This window comes from Ictalurus punctatus, chromosome 11, assembly GCF_001660625.3.
Source record: "Ictalurus punctatus breed USDA103 chromosome 11, Coco_2.0, whole genome shotgun sequence".
Taxonomy (NCBI): domain Eukaryota; kingdom Metazoa; phylum Chordata; class Actinopteri; order Siluriformes; family Ictaluridae; genus Ictalurus; species Ictalurus punctatus.
Genome location: NC_030426.2, coordinates 3706790 through 3724698, shown reverse-complemented (window position 1 = coordinate 3724698; position 17909 = coordinate 3706790). Strand labels below are relative to the sequence as shown.

General features: G+C 43.4%; 1 protein-coding gene across 2 annotated transcripts in view; it reads right to left on the bottom strand.

Moving 5' to 3' along the window:
- Nucleotides 1-1547: 1547 nt before the first annotated feature.
- Nucleotides 1548-17909, bottom strand: part of shq1 (SHQ1, H/ACA ribonucleoprotein assembly factor) — a 63725-nt gene continuing 47363 nt past the window's right edge. For both annotated transcript variants that reach the window (XM_017479886.3, XM_047158688.2), the window contains 2 exons: nucleotides 14674-14794; nucleotides 1548-2345 (listed from right to left, as the gene is read on the bottom strand). In XM_017479886.3, the coding sequence (XP_017335375.1) occupies nucleotides 1778-2345; nucleotides 14674-14794 (689 nt within the window). In that variant the 3' untranslated portion in view covers nucleotides 1548-1777. The remainder of the gene's footprint in view (nucleotides 2346-14673; nucleotides 14795-17909) is intronic.

Genomic DNA, 17909 nt, shown 5'->3' with positions numbered 1-17909 from the left:
CCGTTATAGCGTCTTTCCTTCATTTCTTTGAGAAAACAAAAGAAACACTTTTATGTTCTTATGTGTTGAGCATAGTTGGTGTTTAATGCAATCCTCTTTCCAAATATCCAAATTTCCTGAGACCACACGACCCCGTGGGTGACGAGTGACGGAACATGGCTGCACCTCGAAACGAACCGCAAAGCGGACCGGGACCTGATTGCTTTCACAGACCACGAAAAAAATCGAACCATAAACGGACCTACAAACGAACCGTACTCGGACCACCTCCAGAGGTTGGCTTGTGGGTCCTTCTAGGAGGGGGTCCGAGATCACTCGGTTTGTTCACATATACACGCTGAACCGCTCCGAGAGCGTTTGTACGACTCAAACGAACTAGGTGTGAGAACACCCTTAAAAATCACTAAAGTAAGTCATCATTTGAGAGCTACAACGACGACAACAAGCTACTGACATCTGTATCCAGAAGCTGGCTGAGAGTTCGTCCCACGCTTTTCTTTTTTTTTTTTGAGCTGAAAGACATGACGTCATTTCCAGTAAGGGAACATAATGAGCATCGATGCTCCCTGCTTTTCGCGGTGCATTGTGGGATTTTTTCAGCGAGCGAACCTTCCAGCGCACTGGACAGATTCCGCAGTTCAGACAGCCCTTAAAATGGCCGACTCCCTGCTCGGTCCCTGAACCAGGGAGATGATCGAGACCCACCTTCAGTTCCAGAATAGATGATTTCAGCTCAGCCACGTGGTCCACGAGCGCGCGTTTTCACAGCGTAATGACACGCTTATTATTTAGCACATTTTATGCACTGATTTATTCAGGTCGTTAACAGTACAGCTTAAACAACACTAACGCTTCAAGTGCCACTTGTATTCTGAGAATGGCTGTACTAATAAAACAGCCTAAGAGTGGCGATGTTCATGGGGTCTTGCTTTAACTATGGAAAAGACGATTAGTGAAGAGTCGCACAACCCCTAATTACTATATTAAGTGGTGAAATCATAAAACAGGGGGACTTCTCAGCATGAGGCTTTCTGATTCCTTTAAAGTGAATTAAAAGTCGGAGAAACACCTGGAGGTGAGCCGTCAAGCTAATAGGGCACAAAACGGTAAAGCAGCAAAAAGGGGGGAAAAAAAAAAGAAAGAAAAGAAAAAAGGTTTAAATAGTGGCTGTGTAATATCTTTAGCAATAGCTCAGCTGGAACTGCAATCTCCCCCAGCTTTAGACACTTTCCCCCCTGAGACCTACTCAGGGCTGCAGTTGACATTTCCTGCTGATATGCCTTCCCTCCTCGTTTATCGTTCAGCGACCGCCCCTTGCTGTTTCACTTCCAACGAGACGACACAGCTCAGCCGAAACGAGCTAATCTTCCATTACCCAGCATCGAGGGCTGACAGGAGTGCGAGTTCGGTTTCAACACAAACGGGATCTGAGCGCCGACGCCATCACACTCTATGGTTCGGCATGTTCCGAAACCGACCAGGCCACGGGAACCCCAGAAATGGGAACAGAATGATTACAGGTGGTGTACGAATTGAAGAACTACAAGAGCAGTAGAACAGGATTTTAATAGGAAAAAATTTCATCCAAGCTATGATTGAAACGTAAGATTGAACATTTTCTGACAATTCGAAAGCGACTGTATTACAGTAAAAAGGAAGGAAGAAAAGTATTCAGTACTACATTCATTCGGAGTGTTTTCAGGAAATTACTCCTCGGCACGGACAAACCGCCTGACTGTCCGTTAATAGCCGTCTCATCTCAGATCCGTGTGAACACTCACTGATCCGGCTCGTCCTCATCGTCGCTGTCCAGTTCCTCGGTGTTCGAGATGCGTACGTCAAACTGGCGATGCTCTAACGGAGCCGTGTCGTGTTTAACTCCACACAGAGCTGCAGGGAGCTGGGGGTCGTCTGTCTTTCTCAGTCCCTCCACCCCTCCCGCTTCCTCTCCTGCTGTGCTGCTGGAAGGAACGGTTATTTGAGGCACGTCCTCTCCGCTCCTCAGCTCCTCCTCTCGCTTCTCTCCCAGCTCCTGGATCAGGCTTTCTTCATGCTCAAGCATTTGAGGACAGGGGCAAGTCATCGCTGGTCCATCGGGTATATTTTTACCGTTTCGCTCCTCTTCTTCACTCTTCGGATCCTCTTCTTCCTCACTGCTGCCGGACTCGTCCTCCTCTTCACATTCTTTCGTTTGCTCTTGCGCCATCTTCATTATTTGCTCCTCCTGTTCCTCATCTATCACCATCTCAGCGGCTTCCTCCAGAATCTGCAGCTCCAGGTCCAGGTCGTTCTTGCTCAGCTCAGCTTTGCTTAATGCTTCAGCCAGGGCCACCATGTGCTTGGACCTGAAGGGAGAAACAAAGGCGACCAGATGAGATCGGAGTTTTTTTTTTTACATAGACACACAGGACTGAATAAAGGATGTAATGATCTACAAATGTATTGTGATAAGGTTCCTCCTACTATCATATCCTGGGATTTTTTTCCTGGTCATTGTGTTTAATATTACATTTGTCTTGGGTTGTTCGCATTTCCTTTGGCTTTGGGAATCTCCTTTACCCCTCGTCAGCCTGTCCGGGTCAAATTAAAAATGTATGTGCTTGGCTCATTTTGACCGGAGAAGAATAATAATAATAATAATTTTTTTTAAAGTTACAAAAATCAACTGACACCAGCTGCTTTTTACAAAAATAAAACAAATGCCGTGCCCTCCACTAATATCGGTAATTATTGGGTAAATATGAGCAGAGAAGGCTGTGAAAAATTCTTTATTGTTTAACCTTTTGATCTTTTGTTAAAAGGATTCACAAAAATACTCTGCTGGCATGGATATCAAACAATTACACACACAACACAGGTTTATCAAAAAAAAAAAAAATCTGTTAAATATTAGGTGTGCAACAATTATTGGCACCCCTATGAATTCATATGAGAAAAATATATTAGAAGTTTATTCCCATTGATATGTTACATGACTTCCTGTTTCACAGGGGAATAAATATGAGGTAACACACAGGCCAAATTCCCTTAGTCATTCATAACAACGGGTAAGAGCGAGGAATATAGCTGTGATGTGCGGCAAAAGGTTGTTGAGCTTCTCACAATGGGAAGTGTCTATAAGAAAATATCACTACATTGAAAATGTCCATTTCCACCATCAGGACAATAATTAAGAAGTTCCAGTCCACTGGAAATGTTATGAATCAACCTGGAACTGGACGTGTGTCTATATCGTCTCAAGAAGAGGACGGTTCGAGTGGAGAAAAAATCTCCAAGGATCACAGCTGGAGAACTGCAGGAGTTAGTTGTGTCTTGGGGTCAGAAAGTCTCCAAAACTACAATCTGAAGTCACCTACATCACCACAAGTTGTTTGGAAGGGTTTCAAGAAAAAAGCCTCTACTCTCATCCAAAAACAAACTCGAGCGTCTTCAGTGTGCAGACACTACTGGAACTTCAAATGGGATCGGGGTCTATGGTCAGATGAAACCAGAATAGAGCTTTTTGGTAATAAACACCAGAGGTGGTTTTGGCGCACGGTTAAATATGGTGGTGGCTCTTTAATATTTTGGGACTGTTTTTCTGCCAGATGTTGTTATTGTTAGTCAGTGCACCTGCCAATGTCATATTCCGTGAAACAGAACAACTTGGTAAACCCCGCTGTAATAGGCTAGTTTGAATAATACCGGAACACTCACTACAGCTCCCAGAAATATCAGAGTATATTTCATTACGACCAGCATGGATCGTCGACGAGTATAACGCCGTACAGGAACAAGGAAGTTTAGTTAGTCAAATACAGAAGTGAAAAAGTCCCTGACCACAATAAACACACAGAATAGCAAACACTGGTCAAGTTTATTTATTTATTTATTTATTTGTGTGTTTCACGTGAACGGTATTCATTATGTGGAGATACAACACTGGATTTCGACAGATTATAAGTCGTAACTGATAGTTAATGATATTGAATCTGCAATGGGAGCACAGCTCAAGCTGCTATGTTAGATATGCCTTTTTTGTCACTTGTTAGATGACAAACAAATGTTGGTTAGGTCTGTGCCTTTCATGTCTTTCATGAGAATTCTACAATCCCATCACAATAGAGTCATTTGGTCTAACCTGGCCAGCCCATTGTAAAAGGTCTGGCCATGATCTTGAGTAGTGAACAGAACACAAGGGTTTTAAAAAAAAAAAAAAAAAGGGAAAAAAGAAAAGCAATGTACTTATTATTATCCTTAATCAACTAGGCAGTGAACCTTTAGTGTGGGGGATAAAGTTCTTTTGTTTCCTGGCATGGCCTGTCAGATATACTTAGAGTTTTGTGTGTGAGTAAAGGAGGCAGTACACAGGCGATGTTAGCATTCACCTCACAGAAACGCTGTCTCCATGGCTACAGTTGGGAGAAGTCCATAGTAGCACTTCAGTGCATGCTTATCAGTCCTGCTCTCTGGTGGAATAATTATTTTAGGAGCGAGACAGTTTCTCACACTCACACACAGACAAACTTACTTGCACTCACTTGCGTAGCCACCATGTGACACATTTCGGCACATCCGCTCTTCTGACATCCCAATTTCCCTGCGAACATGCCACTTGTAAAAGAGCACAATACTTCCCAACCAAGTGCAGGGCTTTAAATAAATACAACAACTCGCTCCGGCTTTCAAGTTCTCCTAAGGACAAGGGCTACACCGAGTAACATGACAAAGCTCCCTTTCGAGAGGAAAGAAAAATCTGCTACAATGTGCTGCATGTAAAGCTCATAATGCAAGGGGGCCCCCAGAAACATGCATTATTCATGCGCTGAACAAGTCCGGGTCGCTGCCAAAACTCAAGTGGCTGCTACTGAGCACTCCAGACAGCTAGCGGTCTACATCGGCATGGTGATTATCAGAGCGTCCAGAGTGCTCCTGAGGTCGTGGCTTATTCACTGGGTGGGTGGGTGGGGGGAACGTAACCATCGCCGCTTCAATTAACCTACCACCGAGACACGAGATGCCTCCTTATTAAGGAGCGGGGCTAATGATCTCCCGCTTGGTGAGCAAAGCGAGCTATTGAGAGTGGGAGAGTTCGGCTAATGCCTCTGGAGGAGGCTGTTTATACAGCGCTTTAGCCTCGAGTGCTACGGCTCGGGAGCCGCAGGTTTGAGGATGGTATAAGGCGGAGAAAAGAGCAATCTGTTACAGTGAGGCAGGGGAGCGAGGTAGGGAGTGTGCCGCCGAGTCTGCGTCTGCGTATTCATGTGGTGAAAGACTGACAAGGTAAACAAACTCCACAACCCAAGAATGCTTAACTGCGCAAACCTCCCACGTCGTGCGAGAAAACCACAACAGCCTTCCAGATAGATTCGCAGTCATCATGCAATCAATAACGCCTGACATGCCTGCAAACGAGGACCAGAAAGCCTTCAGTACGTAACCTAATCTCCTGAGAACTCTACAAAGTTCCTAGTCAGAGCTGAGCCACCCATCCGTATACATGCAACACTATTCCGTGTAGTAGAAATCCTGAACCGGGTTCATATTCCTTACTGTCAATACCAGTCAAAAGAATAATGTCCTTCAGGGCAAAGTTGATTAAGCAACAGCTTTCTTCTTCAGAGGTGTTCTTTCAATATGGCCTCAAGCCATGAGCTTCAGACAATCCAGAAGATGGCAAGCGCAACATGATCCCATAAACACACCTGAAAGCAACTGTAGAAGCTCCTCCAGCTGAGTGTCTAGGTCTATAAAAACCAGTGAGGTGCTTCCTGGAGCGATGTTGCTGCAGGAAGTCCCATGGAAGTAGCGGCACTTCAAACACACGCGGTATTCTCTTTCTCCCCGTGGGAAGTCATTATTGAGTTAGTGCTGCAGAGGCGTGCTTGTTTTCTCTCTCCCTCTCCCTGACTCACTCGCTCTCCTTCTGTGCTAAGAGAATGTGTGCTTACGGTGCAAACAAAGGCTCCTTTTTGGGCGAGGGATAACGTTGTATGCGATTCAGTCACCGGAACGGCACTGTTGTGGCTTGCGGTGATTAAGTGACGAGAGGTGGCTTTCAAGGTTGGGAGAGGGAGAAAATAAAAAAATAGCTCGCCACGACAAAAAAATGCGCCAGAGCGAGCCGGTGGAAAGAGAGTCGACTTTGATATCGAGGGAGGGAAGGGCGAACTCGTGGCAAATTTTCTCCTGCGAGACTGAAATGTGCAGAGACCTCTTCAAAACACACGTGAGGAGGAAACACGCCCGCACCTTTAAAATACTTCATCACTCTCGGCGCACGCTGGAACGTTTCGCAAGTGCTTAACAGATACGGATTGAGTTTTATATGCTCCTTCAGATTACGGTGAATATAAAAGATAATGGCATAAGCTTTTAGCCACTAATAAGAAATTACGACCTATCGAGTGATCTGACGTGATGAAATTAAGCTGGCGATATCCGACGATAGCACGGTCATCCGTATGCTGGAGCCAAGGGAGCAAAATTTGAAGTGATCTCTGGGTGGTTGGTGATGGAATACGCTCTCTCCCCTGTTAATCGCAGTGACGAACAGGTCCGTCTTCCAGCTCGCGCATGCGGAAGTTCGAAAAGGTGCAGTCGGCTGGCGGCATTATGGTAGCGTCTTACGCTACGGGAGAGCTGGCTGCCGGATGAGCATTGAGAGCTGACTAAAGCTGACCTCATGATACTTAACAAGTACTTGCTTCAGATCCACTATTTAAATAAAGAAAAATTTCCCAAGACTTTATTGCGATGGACAAATCAGTAGCCTGGGTATCCAAAACAAGCTCTCCCTCTCGTCATGACCAGTCTTGCCGGAGTCCCTGCTTGCATTCACGCAAAGTACATTGTGGACAATAAGCATACCTAATAATCTCTCCCTCTCTTTCCCTCTCTCTCCCTCGCTCTTTCTGCTGAGCTACACATGATACTCCTGAGACACCAGTGATCCTCACCCCTTCTGCTCTCCGGACCTGCCTGATCCCTCCTGATGCCCTACTTCTGGATGGAGTTCTCATCAATCGGAAGTTACATGCTGAGGATGTCCCCACGTGGTGCAGCCTAAAGATCACTGGGATTGCTGCGGATGGTACCACTTAAAAACCATAAAGATGGCTTTGGACCTCGATTCCTATGAACGGTTATGCTATGATGGCTAGGACTATAATTGCTGTCCTGGAACTCAATTACTGGATCTCGTACGGCGGCACTACTCGTATTGTTCTCCGCTTGAGATCGCTCTGCTTGTATTTTCTCATTTGTAAGTCGCTTTGGATAAAAGCGTCCGCTGAATGAATAAATGTAAATGTATTATAGCCTTAGCACTGCAATTACCGCAAACAGTTCTGCACTCAAGTCTCCATCAACGAACGGTGGAGAAGTTCGACAAGACAGACTTCATGTAAAAACTGTAATGCATTTTCCTGCACTCTTGAATCATGTAGTATTATTTTATAGAAGGGATTTATTCATAATTTTAATATCCGGTGTCACCCAGATGAGGATGGGCTCCCTTTCGAGTCTGGTTCCTCTCGAGGTTTCTTCATCGTATGATAATGAGACTTTATTGGTCATGTATACATTACAGGACAGTGAAATTCTTTTCTTCGCATACCCCGGCATGTTAGGAAGCTGGGGTAAGAGTGCAGGGTCAGCCATGATACAGCGCCCCCTGGAGCAGAGAGGGTTAAGGGCCTTGCTCAGGGGCCCGACGGCGGCAGCTTAGGGCTTGAACACCCGACCTTCTGATCAGTAACCCAGCGCCTTAACCGCTAAGCCACCACTGTGAAAACGAAGCAGAATGAGTTCCGCGCACTTGTCTTTAAATGCGCGATGGAAAAACACCCCGAATACACTGAGTCATTGTTCGTACTGACCATGTGAGTATACCGGCCCCCGTGCTGAGAGCGAATGTGATGTACTGAAGTCCTGAGACCAGAAACCCTGCCCTCTAAAGCAGTGGGACACTTCCATCCCCACACAAACGTGACTATTTACTGTTGAACATTCAGATACTGCACGTGCGCACTGGAGTTTATCGACAGACAGCAGGAACAGGGAATCCACTGGATCGTTAAACAATACTGTGTATGTGCGTATGCTCGTTATGCATTCAACATTGCTATCGAAAACCGACATGCAGATAAATGATGTCGGGGAGCGTTTAAAATAAACATCGTGTTTGACCAAAAGATGTCTTAACGCTAGAGGATGCTTAAAGTCTAATAAAAGAAACTCATTAAAGTTAAATATCAAGCAATTCTCAGAAAGAAAAAAAAACACATGGCAGGACTAGGGTAAGTTTTCTAGGGAAAATAAGCGGTTATTATAAGAGTAGAAAGTGCATAAAGATGTCTGAGAAGTGCCTTGGTGTTTGCATGTAATGAACCAAGTAAGAAACCTTTTTTTCTCTCTTTACTCTGCCAACAGTATAACCCTACGGAGCATTCTCTACAATTTACAGCTTTTAAAGCTGAACCTTTGAGCAGTACGTCCAATACAGTCTCACGAATGGAAAAAGGGCAAAACAAAGACCACCGCCTCAAAAGACCTTTCAATTCAGACAACCATCTGAAGCACATTTCCCTGAAAATCAAACGCCTACACTCCACTCGAGACGTTTCCAACTTTATTTCCCTGCCTGCGTCTGAAGTCTTTTATATTTTGATTGCCCCCTAATGCAGGTAGAGGCTGAAACTCATTTTCCCACAATTCCCCACTGAAAAGTGATTTAACACTAGCTGACAGAGCTCAAGTCCACTCCAGGGGGTGGACTGAATTGGTTTTCCAAAGACCTGACCCACATGGCCCCTGCAGGCCACCATCTTTGGCAGCTCTCTAGGACTACCGCAGAGAAGCTTCTGTCCTGTGAGAGTAACGCTTGGCTTGTCACCAAAGTTCAGACAATGCGCCATTTCTCTTGGCCTGAAAGAATGAAAAAAGCCAAGTCCTGAAGTCCGGCACCCTGCGTTGCCATGGTTGCCCGACAGAATCCGATTGACCCAATTTAGAAGTTTGGAAACAACCATAGAATGCAAGATGGCAAGATGACAGGAATACACGGAAACAGAGCTTGTTTTATCTTGTTGGCAGAAATGGCATGAAGAGAATCCATGCTGGGGTTACTCCAACAGTTTGGATAAGAGGAAGAAAATGATAAGAAGGAGGCAGAAACAAAGTGCAGTCTGGCACCATTGCTGTGAGGTCTTGGCATCTCGACAACTTGCTAAAGCCACGCTGAAATGAATAACACAGTGTAAGCATGCCTGCAGTCTCGGGCTGTTTTTTTGGCTGAAATGGATAGCAGAGATTCCACTACTGCAAGCTTTCTTCCAAATCAAAACAAAGCTCGAACGGACTGGGCTACCGAAGCGAACATGAAATATATAGTGAAAGCCTGAAAATCTGTCAGTCAAAACAAACCACGCAGGCCTCTTACTCGAATGCACATATTCTAAGGATTGGACATGAGATTTGTAAGAGCTGGGGCATGTTAAGTGCTTGACTCAGAAGAAGAAAAACAACAGCAAAAGGTTTCAATCTAAAGCCCTCAAAGTTAAAATGAAACATAAGCAGCAGCTTTTTTTAGTTTATGGAACTCTGATAGAATTGGCTGACTCTACTCCGGGCATGATAGATGCTAACGATTGTGATAACTTGGCAGAAGTTCGGGGTGGTGATTGAGACAAGGCGTTCAGGGAAACCTGTCAATCAAAAAAATACCGGACTCCACTCCAGTCACTTCGCCCCGTCTCTGATGGGAGGAACCTCCAGCTTAAATCAATCTGATGTCTTTTACGAGGCCATAAATCGCAACTTGACTTTTCAGCAGGCGAGGACGACTGGACGGAGGACTGCTCTGAGCGTCACCGGCAGTCGGATTTTAGGCAGATGTCATAAATCATCCGGCGAGCTAGCGCTCATTAATCCCTTTGTCTATCGCAAGCAGCTGATTGTGTCGGAGTGGCGATGAAAGATTTGGGGAGTCTTCACACGAGTGGAAGTGATCAGATAAAGGCTCGAGCTGAAGCGTCTCACGCAGATAACTGGCAGAGCAAAGCAGAGTTTAAATAATCTGTTATCAGATCTGTCAGGAGTTGAAAAGCTTGCCACAACAAAGCGAGAAAGACAGCAGAGGAGCTGCCTATGCAAACCAGAACGGTGGGGATTTTCATGAAAAAGCCGTAGAGTACCAACATCTCCTTCAGTCGTTTTGCATGACAACTAGGGCTCCTTCCGCGCAGCAGGCTCTAATGTTTAGAGAAAACAAAAAAAAAAAGCCGAGCTGCAAATCGATTCGCAACATGCTGTCGGAATAAAAGGGAAAATAAGGAAGCGGCAGGATCTTTTCCTTCACCAAATGCCTCGAGGCTAGCATGAAGAACCTGAGAGCCTGTGTGCTGCCTGTCTTGCAGTTCTAGCTTAAGGCCAACATTTATTTAAAAAAAAAAAAAAAAAAAAAAAAAAAGCACCTAGGGGTTGTTTACTGAACTGGGAGAAGAAAAAAGAAGGAGAACCACCATTTGATCATGGGTCAATGCCATCAATATCTCGCTCGATTCATTTGGTGTTTCCTGCTGTTTCATCTCCTTGATGATTTGGACAAGACTAATCGAGTCCTCCAGCATGTTGACAGTGGAGCTTGTTCACGCACTCTGCACTCGAGACAAAGTACTTTTCTGTGCTCCCCTTACTCTCCGCCTCTCATCTTTTCTTCTCTTGCTGTAGCAGAGTGCACATTCCAACCCAATGTGAACTAGCGCAAGAGATCAGACGCCAGTAGAAACGTGTCAACCGGTAGATATTTTTAAATGTCGTCGGTGCTGCGGTCGAGCCAAACTACAAAGGCGATACTCTGTTTTGCCTCGAACTGCTACGCGTACATCCGTGGTGTTGCTGAGAGAACGCTGGTTTCCGTTCTACGAATTGAATGTCATGGAAAAGACAACAGAAGAAGTGTGATCAAAAAGAAATAATAATAGTCATTAAAAAAACAAAACATTGTGGTTCCTGGGATGGGTTTTTCCTTTCTTTCAGTACTTTCGGACCATTTTAGCACTAATGAATATAGTTTACGCTAACTATATACTCGTCTAATGTTAGCTAAGTCAAACGTGCATTTATAAATTTAATTTCACATGGACGTAAGGTAAAATCGGAGAATATCGGAGCGTTCAAGATTTGCCCAGACAATCAGCAGTCATTGCAGGTTCACATGTCGTTCGGCTCATCCGCTACTGGATGTTTATTGTGGGTTTGGCGTACACTGACGTTTTTAGTATACAGTATTTTTGAGCGATTGCTCGTACTAGAGTACTCCGATGTTGAAATGAGGAGCTCCTATGCAGGATGTATAAAGGCTTTAAGGTCTGAAGTGGTTTGGTGCCAAAGCACCTGCGATGCAAAAATCGTAAACTGCGTCCTTTTGTACGTCCTTCAAACGTGAGTCATAAATCACATTTTGCTTCCAAATGGTAAAACAGAGCTCGCTGGAGAGCTCTTAAATCCAAAATGAAGATCTGATGAGAAACGAAAAAATGTCGTCCCCCCCCCAAAAGGGTAGAGGGAGTATACTGAATTTTTAGAAATGTATTTATTTAATTAGCACTAACAGTTCAACGGTAACATAAGACATGCATGTAAACTGTGGCCTACCAACTGACAGGCTATTCAAAAGTCACACACATTTTATGTTTAATAATATACATCCCTTACTTCACATTAAAAAATACAGATTATTAGAAGTCCTTAATAACGACGATCATCTCTATATTACTTCAGATGGAATAGTCTTACCCTGTTTTAATAGCTGACAGGCAAGCCAACGCCTACCTCTACATTTATTATCTAATATGCTAATGGAAATCGACTTCGGCGAGAATTTATAAAAGAACTGCGTTCTCTGTTTACGGTGGGAAATGTTGTTTTAATCGTACGCGTCATCCACATCAGTCTGTCTAGTCTTATGACCCGAGCTAAACGTAAACACAATACTCATCATCACTCTCGGCTCGACGGGTATCCGTCTGCTTTTACATCGGAGCTGGAGTAACCGCCGGTTGACTCAGTCTGTTCTGTCGGATGAAATTCTTATCTTTTTATTAGCCGAGTTAAACGTTTTAAAACCCTATACAGTGTGTGTAAGCAATCTGCCTTGTTTCGATGACGATGTGAAGGCACAGGCTTGATTAGACTCGTGTCCCTTACACTATGACACACAACTATGCCCACAACCTGAACAAACTGAGATATTGATTGACTGTGTGAGGAAATAAACCAGTTTCTGGATATCTATCGGTTTATTAAACTGGTCTGGTATGTTCTTTCCAGGAAGCAAGATTAAAAAGTAAGTAAAAAAGATTTCAACTTCGCTTTGGTGAAATATAGAACGCAGAAAACACAATTTTAGCCAAAATCAGTTTGCTAGAATTCAGCTACAGCAACATCGGATGGGTTTTCACAGAGCGCCACACAAAGGTTAGACACCAAGATGTAATAATAATAATAATAATAATAATAATAATAATAATAATCATCATCATCTTTTTCTCTACTGTTGTCATACTGGTTTGGGGCAAACATTGTTCACAAAGTTTAAAAATTTAAAATTTATTTTTGTAAATCTATGGAATTAAACTTGTATTTAATGTAAATTTTCAAGAAACAAAACACAAATAGAAAAAATAGTCGTACGAGACTACCCCAACCTCAAATATTAATTACGAAAGAATATACTGAATAAGTAGGTAAGTAATCTCCACTACAAAGTACAAGCACTATAACTATACAGAGAACCGCATCCAGAACGCTCTCCAAAACTGGCCACACTGAAGGCTCTACTTCCTGCTCGGGGAGCCATTAATCCAAAGCTCACAAGCCAGTGAGAGTAAACCACTGCTAAGCCCCGCCCAGACAAGAAGTTTATGCCAGGATAACGAAGGTAAGTTTGCAGAGTGTAAAGGAAGACTCTGGCAGCGCATTCGTAAACCATGATTAGGGAAAAGGAAGCTTAGAAAAACGACCACAAAAAGACCATGTTCAAGTTTTGCCACTGAGTTAGGTGTTTTCATTTTCAGAGTGTTTTTCTTCTCTCAGTGTACGTTTCTGTTTGTTTCCTGAAACTTTACCTTCAATACTTTTTGCACAAATTTTATTCCATATAAATCTTTTTAATTGCAGTTTTTATATGACTGTTTAAATAGAACAAAAGTTCTTAAGGTGCAATGTCCTTAATGTGTGAAGCTCTTAAATACAGTGTGGTAACATGTACAGTATCTCACAAAAGTGAGTACACCCCTCACATGTTTGTAAATATTTGATTATATCTTTTCATGTGACAACACTGAAGAAATGACACTGTGCTACAATGTAAAGTAGTGAGTGTACAGCTTGTGTAACAGTGTAGACTTACTGTCCCCAAATTGGGCTAATCGGGCCCAATTTGGACATTTTCACTTAGGGGTGTACTCACTTTTGTTGCCAGCGGTTTAGACATTAATGGCTGTGTGTTGAGTTATTTTGAGGGGACAGCAAATTTACACTGTTACACAAGCTGTACACTCACTACTTTACATTGTAGCACAGTGTCATTTCTTCAGTGATGTCACATGATGTGAGGGGTGTACTCACTTTTGTGAGATACTGTATATTTAAGTCCAGATTGTCCTTTCGTTGCCAATTTTGGTTGCTTCTCCATACAGAAAAATTATAATATATATATATATATATATATATATATATATATATATATATATATATATGAATTGTACAATGTATAATGTAGGGAGTATCGCCAAACACCACTCTGGATGATTGATACACCATGATTGATTTTTACTCACTTATTATTAATTCGCCGTAAAGGCTTTGGTCTCCAGAAAATCTGTGCCAGAGAAAAAGGAAAGGGGAAGAAATCCTCTGGGTCCTCACAGATTTTATCATCTCTGCATCTGGGCACCAGGCCTATAACATCAGGTCCATTTTTCTCTGCATGAGCCTTTACACACAAGACTACAACTCTGCCTGAATACTCGCCAGCAGAATTCGTAGCTCATTACTCAATTATGTGCTCCCTGGCTCTGATTTTAAACATGCAAGTAATTGTGTTCAACCGAGTTTTTTGGGCTGTTAGTGGGGGGGCGCATTACTATTTGTTCTGAAACTGAAAAGAATACTCGAGTTCAGCATAACAAACGAGAGCTTCAACATCATTCATCAATAATGAGCTGCAGAATTCTTCAGGCCAGCATGGGGACACAAAGCCATGACATCTAACAAGATTTTCAATTCTGATTAAAGCCCTTATTCATACGCCGACACAGTGTTGAGCTCATGCTCACATTCCAGAACAGTCTAAAACCACAAATTTGCTTGTGTGCAGAAGGAAAACGATTCAGATTTAAACATTTTATCCTACTTCCAGCTTGTAGCCTTAGCAGAGGACCAGATGGTGTTTGGACTATTTTCAGAGCTAAAATATTCATTTATACAGCATGTCTTACCTTTTTTTTTTCCTTCAATAGCATATGGGGCAATAATTGCCTTCCAGACTGACCTACACAAATTAGCTTCGGGCCACTTCACATTATTTGTTCCCTAATTACAAACCCGCCCCCTCTTCCACCGCAACATTAATTTGAGTTTCCCAAAACATCCCGTACAGCCACATCAAAGGAAGCTATTTGAACTTACTTAACCCGCTGGATCCAAATGCAGTAGTCGGTGATGTAGAGGTCATTGAGGATGTAAGCCGGCTCATTGTATCTGAAGATCTTATGGACGGCCAGCAGGCATTTCAGGACAAAGGTCTTACCTGGAACGAGGAAAATCATTCAGCAGGTTAGCCAAACGCCAGACAATAAAGGAAAGTCTGTTTACATGAATCAATGGGAAACCTGAGGGGAACAACTTAAAGCTGCAATTCTGGGGAGGAGAAAAAAATAAAGGATTACCGGACGCTATTTTGCCAAGAGTTTCCACTGTTTGTAAATAGAAAAGGGGTTGGGGGGGGGGGGGGGGGGGGGAGGCAACTGAAGACAGCAAGCCTGTCTCGAGAAAATGGTACGCTGACCCTAACCTTCTGAAGAAGGTGTATAACTATCTTTCCTTAGCACAATAGGAAAATTGAAGAGGCACGAAAGGAGTGCAGAAAGAAAAGTATGAGAGGTGCATGAGAGGATACTCCGGGCCTCTCGCAGAATAGCCTGGCAGCCGGTGGAGACATTCCAGCCTCCTGCGAAAACAAACAGTGCTCTTGCGCTGAGGAAAGCCTTGCAGAAACATTTGGTTCCCGTTTAAGCAGGGGCTCTTACCCTGGCAGGAAAGAACAAGACTGACTGCTGCAGCTCCCAGCAGAAAAAAACTCCAGGGATCCGAACCTCTCTTTACTTCTCTCTCAACAACTCCATGACCTCATCCATCCATGTGGAACCTTTTGCTCGTTTCCTTTCTGCTCTGGGTTTTGTTTTGCTTGTTTTTTTTTGTTGTTTTTTTTAAAAAAACGCTATTGTTTCATTAGCAGAGCTGAAGTCACGGAGTGCGTGGCTTACTCCAGAACTTTAGGTTTGCTAGACTTTGAAGACAAGCTGAGAGTATGGAATAATGTAAACCAGTCATGAGAAAATCAAGAAAGGAGCTTCAGTAAGTTCAGTAAGACAGGATTCAGAGCCGTTGCTGCCAAGTCTTTGTGAGGCTTGTGGTTATGTTCTGAAGAGAAATATCGTGTCTACGTCGGTTCGCCGTTCAGAGAATATGTGGTGGAGTGGAAAAATGATTTGCTTTGCAAATAATATACTTTGAAATCTTTAAAACCTCGTGAACCTTTTCTCACACGGACCATGTCGCGCTTTGATAGCTACGTGACATACAGGAGCTCCAGTCATTCGCTTAATCTGTTCAGCTTGTAGTCAGATGCCGGCTGTCAGAATGGCTGTGATGCTCCTGCACTGTCACTCCATCAAAACAGAGGAGCTCTTACACACCCGGTACAAATGAGAGCAGACAGTAGTGCTTACATTACCTAATAAAACATCAAGAAATTCAGCCAAAAGAACAAAACCGACTTTTTTCGATAACTTTTTTCCTCACTGGTGTTAGCGTGAAGAGACGACGAGGCTCTTGTTAAAATGCTGAGTGAATTAACCTCCGGTCATGAGACACAGACTGACGTACATTCTCTTCCGAAAGGCCGTTTTTGCTGTACACTGAAGACCTGTGGCATTTGTTGTTAAAAGGGATAAGCCGACATGAAGATCAGAGAGCTGTTTATGGGAGAAAAGCAAGCCGTTTTGAAACGTTGAAAAGAGGGAAAATCTATCAGAGCCATTGTACAAGCATTGGGCATAAGCAATACAACAATTTGGAATGTCCTGAAGAAGAAAGAAACCACTGGTGTACTGAGCAACAAACACCGAACAGGTGAGCCAAGGGGAACAACAGCAGTTGATGACAAACCCAAAATCAATAGTCACTGATATCACTGACAACCTCCACAGGGTAGGGGTGCAGGTACAACAACCCATAATCCATTTGATGAAGACTTCAAGTACAGAGCTATAGAGGCCATATCACAAGATGTAAGCCACTCATCAGCAGTAAGAATGGGAAGGCAGGATTGGAATTCACAAAGACATACAGAGAGGAGCCACAAAATTCGGGAACCAAGATTAACCTCTAACCTCTCTAAGTGTGGAGAAAGAAAGGATCTGCTCATGATCCAAAACATACAAGCTCATCAGTCAAGCACGGTGAAGATAGTGTCATGGCTTGGGTTTGGATGGGTGCTTCTGGAACATTCTCACTAATCTTTATTGATGATGGAACTCATTGAGGATGGTAACAGAATGAATGCAGAAGTCTAGAGGAACATCTTGTTTGTCAATTTACATAGAAATGCATCCAATCTAATCAGGACAAACTTCATCATGCAGCAAGACAATGATCCAACTCATTAAAGGACTTCATCAGGGGGGGAAAGTGGAAGGTTTTAGACTGGCCAGGTCAATCATTAGACCTTAACCCAATTGAACAGCATTTCACCTCCTGAAGAGGAGACTGAAGGGAGAAACCCCCTGAGACAAACAACAACTGAAAGAAGCTGCGGTACAAGCTTGAAAAACATCACAAAAGAAGAATGCAACAGTTTGATGCCAGTGAGTCACCGGCTTCCTGCAGTTATTACAAGCAAGGGATATTCAATCAAATATTAAGTGTTGTTTACTTTCATTTACTATAAGACTATCTGTTCCTATACTTTTGTTCCTAAAAACTGGGTGGTCTGCTACTAAAGGTGCCGTGTTCTAAGTTGTTTAACACTGCTAGATGTAAATATCATCTAGATGTTTTGATCTCATACACAAATGTCTTCAGTGTATCGCAAAAACAGAAGAACTGGCCTTGCTGTTCAGTGCTGTCGGGGAGAGGACCGCATGTGATGCTGATCAAAGTGATAACTCAGCAGGAATGGTTTTCCATAAGTAGATTAGATTGTAAATGTAGAGGTAGGCATGATGTCTTTCAGTGGAACTGGAATCCATCCATCCATCTTCTACCGCTTACTCCTTTTCAGGGTCACGGGGAACCTGGTGCCTATCCCAGGGAGCATGGGGCACAAGGCGGGGTACACCCTGGACAGGGTGCCAGTCCATCGCAGGGAACTGGAATGAAATCTTTAAATAAGATTTCCTCCCTTTTCACTCTGAATAACGTTGTTCTGGCTCCGATGTGTGCGGAAACAAAACACCAGGTCACAACTATAAAAAGTAGGGAAAAGTAGAAAATGTTTAGTTGTACCCCGGGAAAGTGCCTGGAAAGTATTTGTCTTCTGCGCGGTTCTGCATTGCTGACTCCTTCCATGAAAATATTTAGCAAACACCATCAACAAATCCATGAGTCTCTAGAAGCTCTAGAATGTTCTGCAGAATACCAAA